Source organism: Oncorhynchus mykiss, chromosome 1, assembly GCF_057628025.1.
Source record: "Oncorhynchus mykiss isolate SJ-2025 chromosome 1, ASM5762802v1, whole genome shotgun sequence".
In the NCBI taxonomy this organism is placed as follows: domain Eukaryota; kingdom Metazoa; phylum Chordata; class Actinopteri; order Salmoniformes; family Salmonidae; genus Oncorhynchus; species Oncorhynchus mykiss.
Window position 1 is genome coordinate 56,154,721 of NC_143022.1, and position 22,310 is coordinate 56,177,030.

Genomic DNA, 22,310 nt, shown 5'->3' on the forward strand with positions numbered 1-22,310 from the left:
TAAAGGAGTCTTTACTTTACAAATGCACTGTAAAAGGAAGTTAGGATTCGCCGCTAATTCTAATATGTACCTAGTTGTGAGTTGACGTCAAATCGGAGTAAAAATTCCACTTAAGTGGAAGTATGGATTCACCCCATAATGCAATGGTCTTCAGTGGATCTTCTCAAACATACATTGACTCGGTGACTGGGTTCATCAGAAGCACATAGGTTACATTGTTCCTACTGTGATGAAAACGTATCCATTTCAGAAACCAGGGAGACATGGCAGCATTCTCGCAAAACAGAAAATGCAAACTACCGTAAGGTGCCTGAAAACATTGACTATTACAAACAGACCGACTACGACCACGAAAGGCAATCGGAGGCAAAAAGTCAGTACAGAGAAAGTGGAGTCACAATTCAACAGCTCAGACGAGACGCATGTGTCAGAGACTCCAGACAACCCTTGATTATAACGGGAAAGCCAGACACTTCAGACACTGCGCCTCACTTCTAGACAAGCTAAACACCTGTTTCGAGGAAAACAACACAGAGCCACCGATGTGGACCCCCACCACTCACAAGGACTGTGTATTCCTGATCTCCCTAGCCGAAGCAAGTAAGACATTTAAACAAGTTAACCCTCGCAAGGCTGCCGGCCCAGACTGCATACAAAGCAGTGTCCTCAGAGCATGCCTAGACCAGCTGGCTGGAGTTATGGACAAATTAAATTGCTCACTATCCCAGTAGATGGTCCCCACTTGCTTCAAGACGTCCACCATCATTCCTGTAACCAAGAAAGCAAAGTTAACCGAACTAAATGACTTCGCCCTATAGCACTCCTGTAATCACAAAGTGCTTTGAGAGGATAATTAAGGATCATATCACCTCCATCTTACCTGACACCATAGACCCACTACAATTTGCATACAGCCCCAACAGATACACAGACGCAATTGCCATTGCATTGCACACTGCCCTATTCCACCTAGACAAGAAGAATACCTATGTAAGAATGCTGTTCAATGACGACAGCTCAACCTTCAGCACCATAGTGCCTCCAAGCTCATTACTCAGGGCCCCGGGTCTGAACCCCAACCTATGCAACTGGGTCCTGGACTTCCTGACGGGCCAACCCCAGTTGGTGAAGGTAGACAATACCGTCGCCAAGCTGATCCTCACACAGGGGCCCCACAGGGGTGAGTGCTCAGCCCCCTTCTGTAATCCCTGTTCACTCATGACTGAGCACATCTCCAACTCAATCATCAAGTTTGCTGACGACGCAACAGTGGTAGGCCTGATTACAAACAACGACGAGACAGCCTACAGGTTTCTCGTCGGTTTCTCAAATGACTGCCTCGCCTGGTTCACGAACTACTTCTCACATAGAGTGCAGTGTGTCAAATCGGAGGGCCTGTTGTCCGGACCTCTGAAAGTCTCTATTGGGTGCCACAGGGTTAAATTCTCAGGCTGACTCTTTTCTCTGTATATATCAATGATGTCGCTCTTGCTGCTAGTGAGTCTCTGATCCACCTCTACGCAGACGACACCATTCTGTATACTTCTGGCCTTTCTTTGGACACTGTGTTAACAAACCTCCAAACGAGCTTCAATGCCATAAAACACTCCTTCCGTGGTCTCCAACTGCTCTTAAATGCTAGAAAAACTACATGCATGCTCTTCAACCGATCGCTACCAGCACCTGCCCGCCCACGTAGCATCACTACTCTGAATGGTTCTGACTTGAATATGAATATGTGGACAACTATAAATACCTAGGTGTCTGGCTAGACTATAAACTCAGACTCATATTAAACATCTACAATCCAAAATTAAATATAGAGTCGGCTTCCAATTTTCACTCACGCTGACAAACATACCCTCGTAAAACGGACTATCCTGCCGATCCTTGACTTCAGCAATGTCATTTACAAAATAGCCTCCAACACTCTACTCAGTAAATTGGATGCAGTCTATCACAGTGCAATCCGTCACCAAAGCCCCATATATTACCCACCATTGCGACCTGTATGTCCTCGTTGGCTGGTCCTCGCTACATATTAGTCGCCAAGCCCACTGGCTCCAGGTCATCTATAAGTCTATAGGTAAAGCTCCGCCTTAGCTCACCGGTTACCATAGCAACACCCACCCGTAGCACACGCTCCAGCAGGTATATTTCACTGGTCATCCCCAAAGCCAACACCTCCTTTGGCCGTCTTTCCTTCCAGTTCTCTGCTACCAATGACCGAAACGAATTGCAAAAAACACTGAAGTTAGAGACTTATCTCCCTCACATCTATCACTCCAGTGTTCATTTCTAAATTGTAATTACTTCGCCACAACGGCCTATTTATTGCCTTACCTCCTTACTTCATTTGCACACTGTATACAGATTTTTTATTGTGTTATTGACTGTATGTTTGTTTATCCCATGTGTAATTCTGTGCTGTTGTTTTTGTCACACTGCTTTGCTTTATCTTGACCAGGTTGCAGTTGTAAATGAGAACTGGTTCTCAACTGGCCTACCTGGTTAAACAAAGGTGAAATAAAAAATACATTAAATCACTTAAAAAAACAGGGATGAGGTGAGTGCCTTGGCAGAGTGGTGCCAGCAAAATAACCTCAGCGTCAACAAAACAAAGGAGCTGATCGTGGACTACAGGACACAGCAGAGAGAGCACGCCCCCATCCACATCAACGGGCCGCAGTGAAGAGGGTAAAAAACTTCAAATTCCTCTGCGTGCACGTCACTGAAGACCTGAAATGCACACCAACAGCGTGGTGAAGAGGGCGCAACAGCGCCTCTAACCTAAGGAGGCCGAAGAAATTTGGCTTGGCCCATAAGACTCTCACAAACTTCTAAAGATACACCATAATATAGCTGTTCTTGCCTGGACGTTCTGTATTGTGTCATGTTTCATGTGGACCCCAGGAAGAGTAGCTGCTGCTTTTGCAACAGCTAATGGGGATCCTAATAAAATACCAAAATAATTGAGCATCCGGTCAGGCTGTATCACCACCTGGTACAGCAATTGTACGGTCCGCAACTGCAGGGTTCTCCAGAGGGTGGTGCCGTCAGCCCAACGCATCATCGGGGGCACACTGCCTGCCTTCCAGGACATCTACAGCACCCGGTGTCACAGGAAGGTCAAGAAGCTCATCAGGGACTGTTCCCCCACTATCATCTACAAGGCGAAGACATTACATAAACAGCTTCTATCCCTAGGCCATCAGACAATTAAACAGCCAAAACTAGACGGCCTCCTCCCAGTAAATCAAATCAAATTTATTTATATAGCCCTTCGTACATCAGCTGATATCTCAAAGTGCTGTACAGAAACCCAGCCTAAAACCCCAAACAGCAAGCAATGCAGGTGTAGAAACACGGTGGCTAGGAAAAACTCCCTAGAAAGGCCAAAACCTAGAGAGGAACCAGGCTATGTGGGGTGGCCAGTCCTCGTCTGGCTGTGCCGGGTGGAGATTATAACAGAACATGGCCAAGATGTTCAAATGTTCATAAATGACCAGCATGGTCAAATAATAATAATCACAGGCAGAACAGTTTAAACTGGAGCAGCAGCACAGCCAGGTGGACTGGGGACCCAACTCTGTCCCTTAGTCACTGTCACTTGCCAGCTACTCAGGGACGGTTGCCCTAAGTACATAGTCATTGAACACTGGTCACTTTAATAATGATTACATACTATTTACATATCTACTGCTGTACAACATTAACATTTAAACATTTTTCATTATTGTGTGCTTGTTGGACATTTACTGCATTGATTGATAGGAACATACGCATTTCTCTGCACCCACCATCTGCTAAACTGTGTAATACATTTTTACTTTATTTGATAGGACTCTTAATAATAGCGGTGATTCAACTTGACAGTTAGCCCAGTTGATTAGAGTACTATGTCAACATTTGCAGGCCTAACAAAGAGCCTGAACACTGAGCTGATGAACAAGAGAACACCTCTTTTTTCCCCCTCCTACCTGATGGACTTGTATTTCCACTTTCAAGGCCTCCTGTAATGTTTGTAATTCCATCATTGAGTCAGTCAGTGTGCCAGTCAGTCCGGGGGAACGTTCAGCCTGTGTACAGAGACAGAAGGAGAATGGTAAAAACATCAGACAACAACACCTTTAATTCTCACAGTTCAATCAGTGGTTTCAAGCTTGCAGTCATCACAACCAGAGAATATTCTACATTTCCAAAGCTTTGTCACACAATCCATGATGGAAACCATTTTAATGTCAATATGCGTAGTTCAAACAATTACACTGTCCCCATCCGATTCGTAACGAAATACTCTGGAGGTGATAATCATGGCTTGGGTTTAATAGTCTATTCTGCATGTTAAAGAATCATGTCCATTGAATACAGTACATTACATAAGTCCTGAAGGGAATACAGTGCATTCGGAAAGTATTCAGACCACTTCCCTTTTTCCACGTTGTTACATTACAGCCTTATTATAAAATTCATTATTTTCCTCAATCAACACACAATATCCCATAATGACAAAGCAAAAACATGTTTCAAATTGTTGTAAATGTATTAAAAATGTTTTAAAAAAGAGACCATATTTATATAACTATTCAGACCCTTTACTATGAGACTTGAAATTGAGGTCAGGTGCATCCTGTTTCCAATGATCATTGTTGAGATGTTTCTACAACTCGATTGGCGTCCACCTGGGGTAAATTCAATTGATTGGACATGATTTGGAAAGACACACACCTGATTATATAAAGGTCCCACAATTGACAGTGCATGTCAGAGCAAAAACCAAGACATGAGGTTGAAGGAATTGGCCATAGAGCTCTGAGACAGGATTGTGTCGAGGCACAGATCTGGGTAAGGGTACCAAAACATCTCTGCAGTATTGAAGGTTCCCAAGAACACAGTGGCCGCCATTCTTAAATGGAAGAAGTTTTGAACCATCAAGACTAGTCCTAGAGCTGGCCACCTGGCCAAACTGAGCTATCTGGGGAGAAGGGCCTTGGTCAGGGAGGTGACTAAGAATCCGATGTCCACTTTCACAGAGCTCCAGAGTTCCTCTGTGTAAATGGGAGAACCTTCCAGAAGGACAACGATCTCTGCAGCACTCTGCAGCACACCAAATCAGGCCTTTATGGTAGAGCGGCCAGACTAAAGCCACTCCTCAGTAAAAGGCACGACATCCCGCTTGGAGTTTGCCAAAAGGCACCTAAAGGACTCTGACCATGAGAAAGAAAAGGTTTTATGAAACCAAGATTGATCTCTTTTGCATGAATGCCAAGCGTCATGTCTAGAGAAAACCTGGCACCATACCTACGGTGAAGCATGGTGACAGTATCATGCTGTAGGGATGTTTTTCAGCAGCAGGGATTGGAAGACTAGTCAAGATTGAGGCAAAGATGAAAGGAGCAAAGTAGTGTCATGACTCTCCTGGTCAAGGATTAAAGGCCTCAGATCAGCTTGGTAAATAGCTTACAACAACCAGACCCTCTTAACCACAGAAGAGGTTTTGACCCCTTAACACTCGGTCGTAAATTAGGCAGGAGAGGAATCTCTTTGCTCCTCAGTATTGGGAAAGGAATGTCTTTGTTACAGAGACATTTTGCTGCCCAAAACTATAAAAACACCCAAAGAGTGAACTTTGGAGCAATATTTATAAGATAGGAATGTTAAGAATGGTCCATGGGGATCTAAAGAATGTTGTCATATTATTTATTACTTTGTGATGTCAATAAAAACTGTATTGACCAAATACTGTAACTTAGGAAGGAAAATCATTCTAGCTTTCAAGTTTCCATCCAATATGATAATAGAATATGAAAAACGATGAAACTCTGTTAACCTTTTTGGGATAGGGGGCAGCATTTTCACTTTTGGATGAATAGCGTGTCCAGAGTGAACTGCCCCCTACTCTGTCCCAGATGCTAATATATGCATATTATTATTGGATAGAAAACACTCTGAAGTTTCTAAAACTGTTTGAATGATGTCTGTGACTATAACAGAACTCATATGGCAGGCAAAAACCTGAGAAAAATCCAACCAGGACGTGGGATATCTGAGGTTTGTAGTTTTTCAAAGCTTGTTTTTCAAAACAGTGTCTATGGGGTCAAGTTGCAGTTCCTACGGCTTCCACTAGATGTCGACCGTCTTTAGAAACTGGTTTGAGGATTCTACTATAAAAGGAGGGGCATGAGACCTGTCATGAGACCTGTTTGAGTCAGTGGTCTGGCGGAGTGTCTCAGGCTCGTGACGCACGCTCCCAGCAGAGTTAGCTCCTTCCAGTGCTTTTCTTCAGACATAGGAATTCTCCGGTTGGAAGCGTATTGATGTTTTATGTTAAAAACATCCTAAAGATGAATTCCATACATCGTTTGACTTGTTTCTATGACCTGTAACGGAACTTTGAGTTTTTGTCTGGACGAAGTACTCGCGCCTCATGAAGATGGATTACTGTGCTGCACACACTAACAACAAGTGGCTATTTGGACGTAAATTATGGACTTTATGGAACAAATCAGTAATTTATTGTCGAACTGGGATTCCTGGGAGTGCATTCTCATGAAGATCATCAAATTTAAGTGAATATTTATAAAATGTTATTTCTAACTTCTGTTGACTCAAAAATGGCGGATATTCCTCTGGCTGTTTTGGGTTCTGAACGCCGTTCTCAGATTACGCTTTTCCCGTAAAGGTTTTTTGAAATCTGACACAGCGGTTGCAAGGAGAAGTGTCTCTTTAACTTCTTGCGACTCCAAACCCGTATCCGGGAGCGTAATCATAGCCTCAAGCTCATTACCATAACGCAACGTTTCCTATTCATGAAAATCGCAAATGAAATGAAATAAATATATTGAAACACAAGCTTAGCCTTTTGTTAACAACACTTTCATCTCAGATTTTCAAAATATGCTTTAACCAAAGCTTCACAAGCATTTGTGTAAGAGTATTGATAGCCTAGCATAGCATTAAGCCTAGCATTCAGCAGGCAACATTTTCACAAAAACAAGAAAAGCATTCAAATAAAATAATTTACCTTTGAAGAACTTTGGATGTTTTCAATGACGAGACTCTCAGATAGCAAATGTTCATTTTTTCCAAAAATATTATTTGTGTAAGAGAAATAGCTCCGTTTTGTTCATCACGTTTGGCTAAGAAAAAAAAACGAAAATGCAGTCACTTACAACGCCAAACTTTTTTCAAAATTAGCTCCATAATATCGACAGAAACATGGCAAACGTTGTTTAGAATCAATCCTCAAGGTGTTTTTCACAATTCTATTCGATGAAAAATCATTCCTGGCAGTCAGTTTCTCAGAGGCAAACGGAAAAATACTGCAGCTGGAGATTACGCAATAATTGCGACGGAGGACACCAAGCGACCACCTGGTAGATGTAGTCTCTTATCTTCCAATGATATGCCTACAAATACGTCACAATGCTGCAGACATCTTGGGGAAAACGTGGAAAAGGTAAGCTGACTCCTAGCTCCTCCACAGCCATATAAAGGAGTCATTGCCATGAGGCGGTTTCAAAAAATGCGGCACTTCCTGATTGTATTTTTATCTGGGGTTTTTCTGTAACATCAGTTCTGTGGCACTCACAGACAATATCTTTGCAGTTTTGGAAACGTCAGTGTTTTCTTTCCAAAGCTGTCAATTATATGCATAGCCAAGCATCTTTTCGTGACAAAATATCTTGTTTAAAACAGGAACGTTTTTCATCCAAAAATTAAAATAGCGCCCCCTAGTTATAAAAGGTTAATTATGTGAATAATAGTTCTATCTTTTGTCAATGTTTATTATGAGTATTTATGGGATTTGATGTGGCTATCTGCAAAATCACCGGATGTTTTGGAATCAAAACATTACTGAACGTAACGCGCCAATGTAAGCTGAGATTTTTGGATATAAATATGCACTTTATCGAACAAAACATACATTTATTGTGTAACAAGATGTCCTATGGGTGTCATCTGATGAAGATCAAAGGTATCTATATTTCTGCTTGTTGTGACTCCTATCTTTGGCTGGAAAAATGACTGTTTTTTGACTTGGCTCTGACCTAACATAATCATATGTTGTGCTTAGGCTGTAAAGCATTTTTGAAATCGGACACGATGGGTAGATTAACAAGATGTTTATCTTTCATTTGCTGTATTGGACTTGTTAACTTCTTATGGTATATAGGGGACGCTTGGGTCCCACTTGGCCAAAAGCCAGGGAAAATGCAGCGCGGCAAATTCAAATAAAATTATATAAAAATCTAACTTTCATTAAATCACACATGTAAGATACTAAATTAAACCTACACTCGTTGTGAATCCAGCCAACATGTCAGATTTTAAAAAGGCTTTTCGGCGAAAGCATAAGAAGCTATTATCTGATGATAGCACAACAGTAAACAAAGAGGGTAGCATATTTCAAACCTGCAGGCACTACACAAATAGCAGAATTAAAATATAAAACATGCCTTACCTATGACGAGCTCCTTTTGTTGGCACTCCATTATGTCCCATAAACATCACAATTGGTCCTTTTGTTCAATTAATTCCGTCCATATATATTCAAAATGTCAATTTATTTGGCGCGTTTGATCCAGAAAAAAAAACTGTTTCCAAATTGCGCAACGTCACTGCAAAACATTTCAAAAGTTGCCTGTCAACTTTGCCAAAACATTTCAAACTACTTTTGTAATACAACTTTAGGTATTTTTAAACTGTAATAATCGATCAAATTGAAGACGGGTCTATCTGTGTTCAATACAGGAAGACAACAAACCAAGCTACTTTAAGTCTTGCGCAACTCTCAACAGTGTTACGCAGTTCCTAGATGGCCGCACTTCTTCATTGCACAAAGGAATAACCTCAACCAAATTCAAAAGACTGGTGACATCCAGTGTAAACGGTAGGAACTGAAAACAAGTTCCTAAGAAATATTGTTTCCCAATGAGAACTCACTGGACAAAAAAAAATCTGAATGGTTAGTCCTCTGGGTTTTGTCTGCTACATAAGTTCCATTATACTCACAGACATGATTCAAACAGTTTTAGAAACTTCAGTGATTTAATTTGCATATCTTATATTCTTGGCATGAGTAGCAGGAAGTTGAAATTGGGCACGCTATTTATCCAAAAGTGAAAATGCTGCCCCCTATACCTTAAGTTAATGTGTGAAAATTACATATTTCAAAAAAATATTTTTGAATTTCACGCGCTGCCTTTTCAGCGGAATGTTGTCGAGAGGTTCCGCTAGCAGAACGTCTGCGCTAGAAAGGTTAAGATAGGAATATGCTTTTGGTTTTCTAAAGAGATAAGTTTTCATTGTCCGTTGCACATTAACTAAGCCAAGCCCCTAATGAGGTCACAAGAGCATGTCAGTGTGATGGAACCGCCTTTCCGACCAGAGTGCTTAAAAGGACTCGCTAAGAATTAACATATCAGACCAGCAGACAGACAGCGTGAGCTGAATGTTACGAATGGTTGAAACTCTAAGACTCAACACGAGGTGAGAAGATAACCTCACCTATCAGACCAGAAAAGTGTGGAGCGTTGGCCACACGTTGAAATGGTTAGAAACTCTGGAAGAAGGAGACGAGCACATCAGACAATCATTGGTGAATCTGAAGAAATATCCACTATAAGCCAGAACAACTAAGGACATTTTAACCTCTGGTGGACAACAAGAGCCTTACATCCATCGAGCCACTTCCCATAGGACAGATTGGTTTCAGAGAAACGAAGGACAAAGACATCTACACGTAAATACATTACATTCCTTACCCCAAACAGGCAATGGTTTGTGAGCAAAGTATTATTATTATTATTTTGAGGGTAGTTTCCAAATGTATGATACATTTGACTCTCCATCTCTTATCTTCCCCTCCCTCTCCATATGTGTAACAAGCTGTCATAACTTTTTAGTCCACTAGGGACTTTTATATCATGTAAGTGTGTATGTGTATTCTGTGTTATTATTTAGTTAGTAAATAAATTATTAAATCAAATTGGTGTAGTACTGAATGATCAGAAAAGGCTGGGGTTCTTGTGGATTCAAGAGGTCTGCGACATTCAAAATGAGACCGATATGAGGTAATGATTAATAAGCGACTGTTGGCGATGAGAGTTTAGAGTTTAATTCAGAGATGGTAACTTTTTTTTTTTTTACTTTCCTGTGGTGCCCCAAATTCACAATGCGTTAATTGTTACATGATTAATTTAAATTTAGTAACAAATAAACATAGTTGATTTGATAACAGTCATCATGTTAATGATCGCCACGACAACAGAGATCCTTGATGAAAACTTGCTCCAGAGTGCTCAGGACCTCAGACTGGGGCGAAGGTTCACCTTCCAACAGGACAACAACCCTAAGCACACAGCCAAGACAACACAGGAGTGGCTTCGAGACAAGTCTCTGAATATCCTTGAGGTGCCCAGCCAGAGCTTGAACACGATCGAATATGTCTGGAAAGACCTGAAAATAGCTTTGTAGCGACGCCCCCATCCAACCTGACAGAGCTTGAGAGGATCTGCAGAGAAGGGAGAAACTCCCCAAATACAGGTGTGGAAAGCTTGTAGCGTCATACCCAAGAAGAGTCGAGGCTGTAATCGCTGCCGAAGGTGCTTCAACAAAGTACTGAGTAAAGGGTCTGAATACTTACATAAACGTGATAAAAAAAAGATACATTTCAAAAATATCTAAAAACCTGTTTTTGCTTTGTCATTATGGGGTATTGTGTTTGTAGATTGATGAGGGGGGGGGGGGGGGGGGGAGGAGAATGGTAATCCATTTTAGAATAATAACAAAATGTGGAAAAAGTCAAGGGTTCTGAATACTTTCCGAATGCATTGTACATCCTGGCAAAAAAAAGCAAGGTTATGAGTCAAACGGCCTGGGGAAAAAAAAAACAGTTATTCACTTTTTGTTTGAGTATTTTAGGATATTTATCAACATAGCCTTGGACGTACAAACGGCTGAATGTTGTAACCTTGTGAATAGTAAAAATAGTGAAGGAATGTGATAATTAACTCCCACTTACCTTCACACCGTCTCCAGGTTGAATACCATCCAATTGAAACATTAAAACAGCCGCTGTACGCAAAACAGAAAACACAGTAACTGACCTTTGCGCCAACAGCAAATAAACAAGCGTTAAGATTTCCCTTCATTGGAACTAAGGGGCATAGCCCAAACCATGAAAAACAGCCCAAGACCACCAAAAACATTACAGGTAGCGTTTTCCTGGCATCAGTCAAAGAAAGATTTGTCCGTCGAACTGCCAGATGGTGAAGCGTGATTCATCACTCCAGTGAACGCGTTTCCACTGCTCCAGAGTCCAATGGCGGCAAGCTTTACAACACTCCAGCTGTATTGTGCATGGTGTTCTTAGGCTTGTGTGCAGCTGCTCGGCCATGGAAACACATTTTATGAAGTTCCCGAAGAACAGTTCTTGTGATGACGTTTCCAGAGGCAATTTGGAACTCGGTAGTGAGTGTTGCAACCAAGCAACATTTTTAAGCACTACAACACTCGGCGGTCCCGTTCTGCGAGCTTGTGTGTCCTACCACTTTGCGGCTGAGCCGTTGTTTCCCCTGGACGTTTCCACTTCACAATAACAGCACTTATAGTTGACCGGGGCAGCTCCAGCAGGGCATACATTTTACAAACTGACTTTTTGTAAAGGTGGCATCTTATGACGGTGCCAAGTTAAAAGTCACTGAGCTCTTCAGTAAGGCCATTCTACTGCCAATGTTTGTCTGTGGAGATTGCATGGCTGTGTGGCTGAAACAGGTGTGGCAGTGTGACAAAAACAACAGGTGTGGCTGTATTCAGCAACAGGTGTGGCTGAAAAAGCCAAATCCACTCATTTGAAGGAGTGAAAAACACACTACCTATACAAAGTATCTAACTGGCAAATATTAAGTTGCGCATTCCATACTGTAATTAGAGTGCCTGGCGAATGCAGCACAACAGTCAGTGACTCACAAGGCTCCAGTCTCTCCTTGTTTGTGTACTTGTAAACAAACACCATGTTACTGGGGAATGCTGGTAAATTTCATAATGAAAAATAATGTGAGGGATGAAATAATGAACGTGATCTGCTTTATCTCCTAACATATTGCACATGTTTGCAGGTATTTACTTAAAAAGTAGCTAACAATAATAAAAACGTCAAAGAAATAGTTATCAGAATTCTGTGTTAATGCAACCCGATACCGTTAACTGGGTTATTTGGAAATAGCCACAAGATGGTTTATCAATACCGTTGGAACTATTTCTTTGAAGTTCTTATTTTATAAACTTTGAATATTTGTAGCTACTTTCTAAGTGAATACTTGCAGTCAACTTGTGCAATACATTAAGAGATAAAGCAGATTGTGTTCTTCATTTCACCGGTCACACAGACAAAAAGGTATAAAAATATCTTGCTGCTTTTTAGAAACTCAGATCTAAAATGTAACTCATTGTATTTTCTGCTTGGCTTCAGACTAATTTAAGCACTTCTCCACTCAGATGAAAAATGTTTGCTCGTCATTGATCAGTCAGACAGCACTCTGACTGACGTGTAGCTACTGTTCTCCAGTAAAATGCAACATCACCTTCAAGCAAAACATTACGAAATGTAGCTGGCTTCATTCTTTCTATGATAAACAGAAATACGATGGCCATGCATCGTCTTTTTCATTGTAAGCTAATAGTTGCATGCCCCCGATCACAAATATGTCAAAGTTCAATATAAAATGTAAGTGAAATGGTTTAAAAACGCAGATTGCATGATGGTCTGTGTTTTGAAAATGCTGATTTCTGAAAGCTAATGTGACCCCTGGGTATATACATGGAATACCGCCCAAGCCTAACTGTAATGATGCCATGAATCTGTGTAAAGCTCATTGTTTCAAAGGCCCATAGTATTACTTTCAAAGGGACGACGCTTTGAATCCTGCACAACCACCTTGGATTATGGATCAACTTGCAACGTCAAAGAAAGCCAATAATTCTGTCTTCTACTGAATTAGAATTTTTGTTCTTAGCATGCACAAGAGTAAATAAAACAACTTGGAAATTAAATTCGCAGGGCAATGACGTGAAGCTCACAAAAGCATACATTTGGCTGGTTCCGTGGGACAACAATAAACAAACAGTGAGAACCGGGAAACCAGCGAGTCCGCCCGAGGCAATGTCACAGCCGTCCAGTCTGATTGATTTCCGGGCCAAAACTGCCAGCCAAGAGAACAATTACAACAGGTGCTGTTGCAGGACTCACACCTGGCAGTGTAACTGGTCTCCACTCTCTCAGACTCCCTGCAAGATAGTAGATGCAGAGCCACTAGGCCTACATGAGACTCCTCACCACCACAAATTGGACTTTCAGGAAGGCTAAGTCACCCCAACATTGTAAAACTACCAGAGCAACCGAGCCAAGTTCACCTGTAAAGTCAGTCATGTTAAACATGGGTGGACAACGTGCAGGATAATTTGCAACTAAACATGGTTTGACCAAACATGAATTTTCATGCATGGTTCTGATCATAACAGACAGTAATTGTATATAGGTAGCAGTGGGTGGCAATACTATCCCTTGGCCACTTTCAGTTTCCCTACTTCTGAACTAAACCACCCGTACAATCCATAATTCCTAATGACACAGATTGGTTTGAAACCTACTAGTGTGAAACGTAATCAGGAAAGCTTACCTAGTTCATTAGGTGGGCTACAGTTACTGTCCATGATAAAATATTTTATTTCCTGTACAGAGGTTGATTCTATGCAGCTAGAAGAGCTGAGCATGTACAGTAAGAGTATGTGTAATTAAGCTAGAATACCTTCATAAAAATTCCAATGGCCATTCTACAGCATGGAGACAGCCTACAGACCAACAGCAGAACAGAAGAGTGACATGATTAAAAACCCATTACTTGGTTAATATACACTTAACAAAAATATTTAAACATGAAACAATTAACGATTTTACTGAGTTGACAGTTCATAAGGAAATCAGTCAATTGAAATAAATTCATTAGGTCATAATCTATGGATATCACATGACTGGGCAGGGGCGCAGCCATCAGAATGTTTTTCCCTCACAAAAGGGCTTCATTACAGACAGAAATACGCCTCAGTTTCATCAGCTGTCTGGGTGGCTGGTCTCAGACGATCCCGCAGGTGAAGAAGCCGGATGTGAAGGTCCTGGGCTGGCGTGGTTACACGTGATCTGTGGTTGTGAGGCTGGTAGGACCTACTGCCAAATTATCTAAATGCAATCGACTTTGGCGATGTCATTTATAAAATAGCCTCCCACACTACTCAGTAAATTGGATGCAGTCTATCACAGTGCCATCCGTTTTGTCACCAAAGCCCTATATACTACCCACCACTGCGACCTTTATGCCCGCGTTGTCTGGTCCTCACTACATATTTGTCGCCAAACCCACTGGCTCCAGGTCATTTTTAAGTCTTTGCTAGGTAAAGCTCCACCTAATGTCAGCTCACTGGTCACCATAGTAACACCCACCCGTAGCACGCGCTCCAGCACTGGTCACTGGTCATCCCCAAAGCCAACACCTCCTTCGGCTGCCTTTCCTTCCAGTTCTCTGCTGCCAATGACTGGAACAAATTGCAAAAATCACTGAAGTTGGAGACATATCTCACTCACTAACTTCAAGCATCGGCTGTCAGAGCAGCTTACAGATCGCTGCAGCTGTTCACAGCCCATCTGTAAATGGTCCATCCAACCAACTACCTACCTACCTCATCCCCATATTTGTTTTTTGTTTTTTTTTCTGCTCTTTTGCACACCAGCATTTCTACTTGCACATCTTCATCTGCACATCTATCACGGCAGTGTTAATTGCTAAATTGTAATTACTTCACCACTACGGCCTATTTATTGACTTACCGCCTTACTTCATTTGCACACACTGTATACAGATTTATTGTCTTATTGACTGTACATTTGTTTATCCTATGTGAGAGACTGTTGTTTTTGTCACACTGCTTTGTTTTATCTTGGCCATGTCGCAGTTGTAAATGAGAACTTGTTCTCAACTGGCCTACCTGGTTAAATAAAGTTACATTTTTAAAAATTAACTGTCTCTGAAGCAGCATGTGTACACAGTGTCTGTGTGGAGTCTGGAGTTGTGCCTGCCTGCTCTGCTTGGAAAACAATGGGGGAGGAGCAAATGGGCCGAGACTACAGAAAACCAAGCACACCCCCACTCTCATCGACGGGGCTGTAGTGGAGCAGGTTGAGAACTTCAAGTTCCTTGGTGTCCACATCACAAAACTAACATGGCCCAAGCACACCAAAACAGTAGTGAAGAGGGCACAACACCTATTCCCCCTCATGAGACTGAAAAGATTTGGCATGGAACCTCAGATCCTCAAAAGGTTCTACAGCTGCACTGGTTTCATCACTGCCTGGTATGCCAACTGCTCGGCATCGAACGCAAGGTACTACAGAGGGTAGTGCGTACGGCCCAGTACATCACTGGGGCCAAGCTTCCTGCCATCCAGGACCTCTATACCAGGCGGTGTCAGAGGAAGGCCCTAAAAAAAAGAAAAGACTAGCCACCCTAGTCAGACTGTTCTCTCTGTTACTGTACGGCAAGAAGTACCAGAGCGCCAAGTCTAGGTCCAAGTGGCTTCTACCCCCCCCCCCCTCTCTGTTATTATCTATGCATAAGTCACTTAAATAATTCTACCCACATGTATATATTACCTCAATTACCTCGACTAACCAGTGCCCCGCACATTGGCTCTGTACCGGTACCCCCTGTATATAGCATTGATATTGTTATTTTACTGCTGCTCTTTAATTATGTTACTTTATGTATTTATTTTAACTGCATTGTTGGTTAAGGGCTTGTAAGTAAGCCTTTTACTGTAAGGTCTATGTAACCGATGTGAAATGGCTAGCTAGTTAGCGGTGGTGCGCACTAATAGCGTTTAAATCAGTGACGTCACTTGCTTTGATAACTTGAAGTAGTGGTTCCCCTTGCTCTGCAAGGGCCGCAGCTTTTGTGGAGCGATGGGTAACGATGCTTCGTGGGTGTCAGTTGTTGATGTGTGCGTGCAGAGGGTCCCTGGTTCGAGCCCGGGTATGGGCGAGGGGACGGACTAAACCAGTGTTAAATCTACACCTACTGTATTCGGCACGTGACAACTAAAATTTGATTTGAACCGGCTTCTCTGCTGTCTGACCCTAGTGCAGCTGTAAGCAACCCGGTTGGATCTGCTGGCTAGCGTGCAGTCTATAAAATGACTCCATGAGCATAAATATTGATTCGTTTTCCTAACATAAGGGCCTCAACTCATATTTAGCACTATTTGGACCTCCTTTGCACAATGCCATGCTATCAGATGCATTGTCTTTGTCTGAAAATGCATATTATTTCAGCATGAACGAGTGTTTTTATAACTTTCATTTACAAGAGCACAAATCGCCATGTTGCGCAGTGCAGCCGCGCGCACACATTCAATTCGCGTTCGTTAGCCAGGTAGCTAGTAAATTGTTGTTACATATTTGGTGCAAGCTAATGAAAAACATCAGATTATTTGCTAGCTAATGGCAAGAGTCAGACTTCAGTTCCATTTCACAGTTTAAAACTCCTTTTAAAATAAGATATCACTACAGTTGATATACCTTGACATCCTCGTCAACTATAACTAACGACGTTAGCCGGTTATTTCAGCTTGCGAGGCTAGCTAACACAGGGAGAGTTTTCACAGCATCCAGTCACTAGAGAGCAAGCTAGCTCTAAACTAGTTAGCGATAGCTAACTACATATGGCACAAAACTGTAGCAAACAAGCTAGCTGTCAATCTAGATAAGTAACTTAGAAAATAAAACAGTAGCATAACATAAGAATAATATTTTGGGGATGGCTTCAAATAAATAAATCCTCACAAATAGGCACGCTTTGGTGGTTACAAGTTAGAATCGGCCCCTTTCTAGCTAGCTATGTCCACTGCCCTCCAATAGCAGTGCACTTCGCTAGCTAGACTAGTGTTCCCAACCAGGAGTACTAGGACCCCCGGGGGTACTTGAAGACTCATGAGACCATAGGCCTACTGGTAAAAATGCACATGAGAGAGTATTTCAGGGGTACTCCGTGCAGAGCAAAATTCAGTTGGTGGTACAGTAACCGAAAAGGGTAGGGAACCACTGAGCTAGAGAATATCATCTAACTCTTATAAGAAATAGCTATGAACAAACCGTCCTGCCTATCCTAACACACGATTAATTACAGGTATAGGGATCAAACGCATGTGAAAACAACCAAAGTTTCTAAACAATGAAAATGAAACTTATAATATTTTTTTTAAATCCCTATGTGTACTTACCCTTCACTCACATGAACAGCAGCAGTCCTCTCCACAGATATTAATGAAATATTTACAAACAACCCAATACTCTATACCGATACAATTGATGTGAATATTCAAATATCCTCCATTGATTAGTCTGAGATCTCCGTAGTATTTGTTTAAATTCAATTTGTGCAAAAAGAGAGAAACTGAGATACAAAACAAGAACTCTTCTTCAATCTCATTCACCACAGCCTGAGCACAACAGTTATCCATGCGCTCATGAGGAGCGAGAAGAAAGGGGTAGGAAAACTATTTCTAAAAGGTGACAATTGTAGCCGTTGTATCCCAGATTGATTAATTAATTAATAGTATAAGGTTAGTTATACATTTTGAGTCGAGGGTCGTCGCAAGGTGAAACGAAAATGTGTTTGAAAAGCGAACTATTTTTTGTCATGGTGCGGCGAATTTATTTCACTTTGCCTAAGGAACAGGGGTACTACGCCTTCCATTGCCTAGGGAAAAACCCCGGATGTAAACTCGGTGAAACTCATCTGGAGAGAAGTAGCACTCGGGTCGTCACTAGTTACCACAGTCACAAAGTCTTAAACTCCGCCTATTTCTACAAGTTATCTTCTTAAAATGTGATTTTAAACTTAACCATGCACTATGCCTAACCCTGACCTTAAATTACGACCAAAAGCAGCAATGTATGTTTTCATAAATTGTTACAATACAGCCAATTTTGACTTTGTGACTGTGCTATCTAATGCAAACCTAGCACTCGATGCAAAGAAATACGCGGAGCAATTTGTTGCTGCTTGGACTTGCCACGGCCCATATCCTGCGCCTCACCGTCGATGGGTGAAAAAGCAGCATTTACTTTCATATATTTTACTAGCCAGCCATTCTGAATTCAGTTTTAGTATTGAAGGGGCGATCGACATAATAAAACGGTCATGCCAAGTATCAAACGTTTATGCAGAACCGCTGCACTGTACATGCTTTCTGGTGATGGCTGGCTGTTAATGTGAGGCGTGGGCAAGCGACACTTTACAAGTGCGCCATGATTTTAATATAATTAGAAAATAGTTGTTTTTGATATGTCATATCATCTATATTTATCTAGTATTGTAGAACGACATACTATTATTATTATTATAGATAACTAGTGTAAATTGTCAAAAATAATACTTGATGTTACCAAAACTGATGGATTCCATAATAGGCCTATACAATACACAGGTTTATGATACAAGACAGTGGATAACAGGCTAACAATGGGGTAAAGTACTACTCTATACATTTTACCTGACACCCAAAAGTACTCTTACATTTTGAATGCTTAGCAGGACAGGGATATGGTCCAATTCAAGTACTTATCAAGAGAACAACCCTGGTAATCCCTACGGCCTCTGATCTGGAGGACTAACTAAACACAAATGCTTGGTTTGTAAATTATGTCTGAGTGTTGCAGTGTCCCCCTGGCTATCTGTAAATAAATTAACAAAAATTGTGTCTCTGGTTTGCTTGGTATAAGTCATTTCAAATTATTTATACTTTTACTTTTGATAGTTACATATATTTTAGCAATTACATTTACTTTTGATATTTAAGTATATTTAAAGCCAAATACTTTTAGACTTTTACTCAAATAGTATTTTACTGGGTGATTTTTCCTTGAGCCATTTTATATTAAGGTATCTTTACTTTCACTCAAGTATGACATTTGGGTACTTTTTCCACCACTGCAGGCTAAGCACGCTACCAGGCTAAACATACTACCCTGTACTTACAAGTTACAGTAAAAACAAACTGATATAACATAAATCTCTTTTATATCCTCTCATGCATGTAATTTGATTTGTTTGTCCCTGCATGAGTTAAAATATCTATACAACTGTAATATTGCAAAAGGTTTGAACCGCTTGGTGTAATGGCTAATGTACTGGGCTGACAGCCGTGAGGACTCAGGTTTGATGCCTGTTCGGGCTACCCCCTGGCCTGAATGCTTTAGACTACAATTATCAAACTTTAAAACATGCTATAGCAAGCGTCTTGTCCCTTTGGCCATTATTGTCTCTGGAATGTAAAATAATTCTGTGCGCACTGAAACCTAATTTATCATTAACCTAAAATGAAAATCTCGGGGCCACAATCCAACAAAATTTGACTGCTGCATTTACTTGACCACACCAATGGGAAATTAGAGTATTATGGAGAGTAAAACACAAGACATTCTTTTTCAATAGACTAATATATAGACTTAGTGTCACCTGTTTTGTAAATAAAAACATTGAATGATAAATTAATGAGGCTACAAGTTGCTAGTCAAGTGTTCAAATTATTTTCACCATCATTGGCAATGTGGTTGTAGGGATAATACTGTGTCATATTGATTGGTTTGAATTGGACAAATAATGACACACCATTGCTAATTTACTTTTTAAACACGGCCAAAAGATTCCAAGAGCAGGTGATGACTTTTGAATAAAAGCAAACGGTACCTCATTCAGGAAACACATTTCCATTTGTTACAATGCATGCATGAAGGCTCTCCAAAATAATACAGTTGTAATTGAATGCACACTAGTAATTGAAAAAAATTATTGTAAAACTACATATAAAGTACATTTGCTAATGTGCATTTTGTGTTCTAAACAATGAAATCACTTAACTAATAATAATATATGCCATTTAGCAGACGCTTCTGTTCTATCCAAAGTGACTTATGCATGCATACAGTGCCTTGCAAAAGTATTCATCCCCCTTGGCATTTTTCCAATATTGTTAAATTACAACATGTAATTTATTTTTATTTGGATTTCATGTAATGGACATACATAAAATAGTCCAAATTGGTGAAGTGAAATGCAAAAAATTACTTGTGGTGCGTGCATATGTATTCACCCCCTTTACTATGAAGCCCCTAACTAATATCTGGTGCAACCAGTTACCTTCAGAAGTAACATAATTAGTTAAATAAAGTCCACCTGTGTGCAATCTAAGTGTCACATGATCTGTCACATGATCTCAGTATATATACACCTGTTCTGAATTGCCCCAGAGACTGTAACACCACCAAGCGAGCGGCACCACCACCAAGCGAGCGGCACCACCACCAAGCGAGCGGCACCACCACCAAGCGAGCGGCACCACCACCAAGCGAGCGGCACCACCACCAAGCAAGCGGCACCACCACCAAGCAAGCGGCACCACCACCAAGCAAGCGGCACCACCACCACCAAGCAAGCGGCACCACCACCAAGCAAGCGGCACAATGAAGACCAAGGAGCTTTCCAAACAGGTCAGGGACAAAGTTGTGGAGAAGTATAGATCAGGGTTTGGTTCTAACTTTTTTACATTTATTTTTTACTTTGAACATCCCACAGAGCACCATTAAATCCAATATTAAAAAATGGAAAGAATATAGCACCACAACAAACCTGTTACTAGTACAATTACTAGTCCAACGCTCTAACCACCTGCCTTACACTCCACGATTGCACTCCACGTGGAGCCTGCGTGGCAGGCTGACTACCTGTTACGTGAGGGCAGCAAGAAGCCAAGGTAAGTTGCTAGCTAGCATTAAACTTATCTTATAAAAAAAACAATCAATCGTAATGTAGCGTGGTTCGTTCTGCGTTGTGTACTTTTAATTAGGACGCTGCCACAACTGAAGGTCTGCTAGTGAAATTATTTTTATTTGCCCTGCACTCGAAGAGACAACACTGGACACTCCTCAGGAACTGGCTGTCATCACACTGACCAGAAGGACCTGGCGTACCCACCACCCGCCAGTAGCTGTCATTTGATTTGAACTGTCTAATCAGAGACTTCAACACGTTAGTGCCTACAATGAGTTCATCAACCTGCCCATCTACAATAAGCACTGGGACTACATAACTGAAGCCATAAAGCTGTATTTTTAAGTCACACATGCCCACTGGGCTAGTTTGCGTTCCACCACAACCCACCAGGATGATGTCTGAAGGAGCTAGAAAGTTCCCCTCTACCACTCCTGCCTCCCTCAACCAAGGTACAATATCTGCACGCAGAGTAGTAGCCATGGACCCACTATCTAACATTCCCTTCAGCTCAACTTTATCCTGTACCAAACTGTCCTTCTGAGTAATTGTCATTGTGTTCTGAAAAATGACTGTGTTCTTGGGTACTAACTCAGAAAAATATGAATAAACAGATTGGATATCATCATCAGTGGAGGAAAAATTAGACTGCCCCACATTGCCCTCCTCAGAATGGAGACTTTCTAGTTTTCCTGAGACCTGCCAATCTGTCCACATCCAGGGCTCTTTCGCTTCCCAGTCTCACTAGTCAAATCTCATGTGGCCAGGAGAGAAGCACTTGAAACACAGCTGGTGCATCTGACAGTGAGCTTTGTTCCAGTGATTAGTGCTTCCACAGACAGCGCGCTCACATTTGGGGAACTGTTTACGGGGTCCTCTGTTCAGACTGAGTATTGCTGAGAAGAGCATTCTCTAACATACTCAAAACTTTCTCTAATGTCCCACCCTCAGATACAGATGGGGCCTGTTCTGGTTCACGGCCACATCGAGAAAAATATGACACATTAGGTCTGCTCTCTGGATCCACTTCCTCCTGGGGGGAGTCAAAGACAGCAGCCACCTGCTGTAAAAGTTGTGTTCTACATGCTTTATGCTCCTGTTGTGTCTTTGGCTATGCCGGATTAAGTGAAATGACATGCTATTCAATAAAATAATTTCTCCGTAATTAATATTACCTGATTGAGCTAATCATGTAAATGTAATTAACGAGAGTCAGGGCACCACAAAATTATATTTATAGAGCTGTTATCTTCCGAATAAACTCTTAAAGACCTAGTCATATTTTACATCAATAGCAGTCAATATTAATAGTCAACTTAATTCAGTCTCATCTGAAAGTTGTAAATTCTTGGTTATCTGCATGAACCCTGGCTAACAAGTTGAATCAGCAATACAAAATTGGGTTTAATCATTTATTTACTAAATACC

The 22,310-nt window shown here is 41.3% G+C and overlaps 1 protein-coding gene and 1 long non-coding RNA gene across 6 annotated transcripts in view; one reads left to right on the forward strand and one right to left on the reverse strand.

The window, feature by feature from the left end:
• LOC110525336 (PHD finger protein 21A) overlaps positions 1-17,571 on the reverse strand; it is a 108,598-nt gene extending 91,027 nt beyond the window's left edge. The window contains exons 1-4 of one of the 5 annotated variants that reach the window (XM_090234803.1): positions 17,332-17,558; positions 11,027-11,079; positions 3,981-4,079; positions 721-768 (exon numbers count right to left, since the gene is read on the reverse strand). Coding sequence is in view for 3 of the 5 variants with exons in the window: in XM_090234795.1 (XP_090090921.1) it covers positions 3,981-4,079; positions 11,027-11,068 (141 nt within the window). In the remaining 2 variants the exon portion in view is untranslated. Of the gene's footprint in view, positions 1-720; positions 769-3,980; positions 4,080-11,026; positions 11,080-13,811; positions 13,855-17,331 lie in introns of all 5 variants that reach the window. The other 4 variants (XM_090234795.1, XM_036980395.2, XM_036980413.2 and 1 more) reach the window with 4 other exon arrangements.
• A 2,710-nt stretch (positions 17,572-20,281) lies between these two features.
• On the forward strand, positions 20,282-22,051 carry LOC149985576 (uncharacterized). The gene is made up of 2 exons (XR_016482492.1): positions 20,282-20,865; positions 21,019-22,051. It is a non-coding gene; the product is annotated as an uncharacterized LOC149985576 (long non-coding RNA).
• Positions 22,052-22,310: the final 259 nt, after the last annotated feature.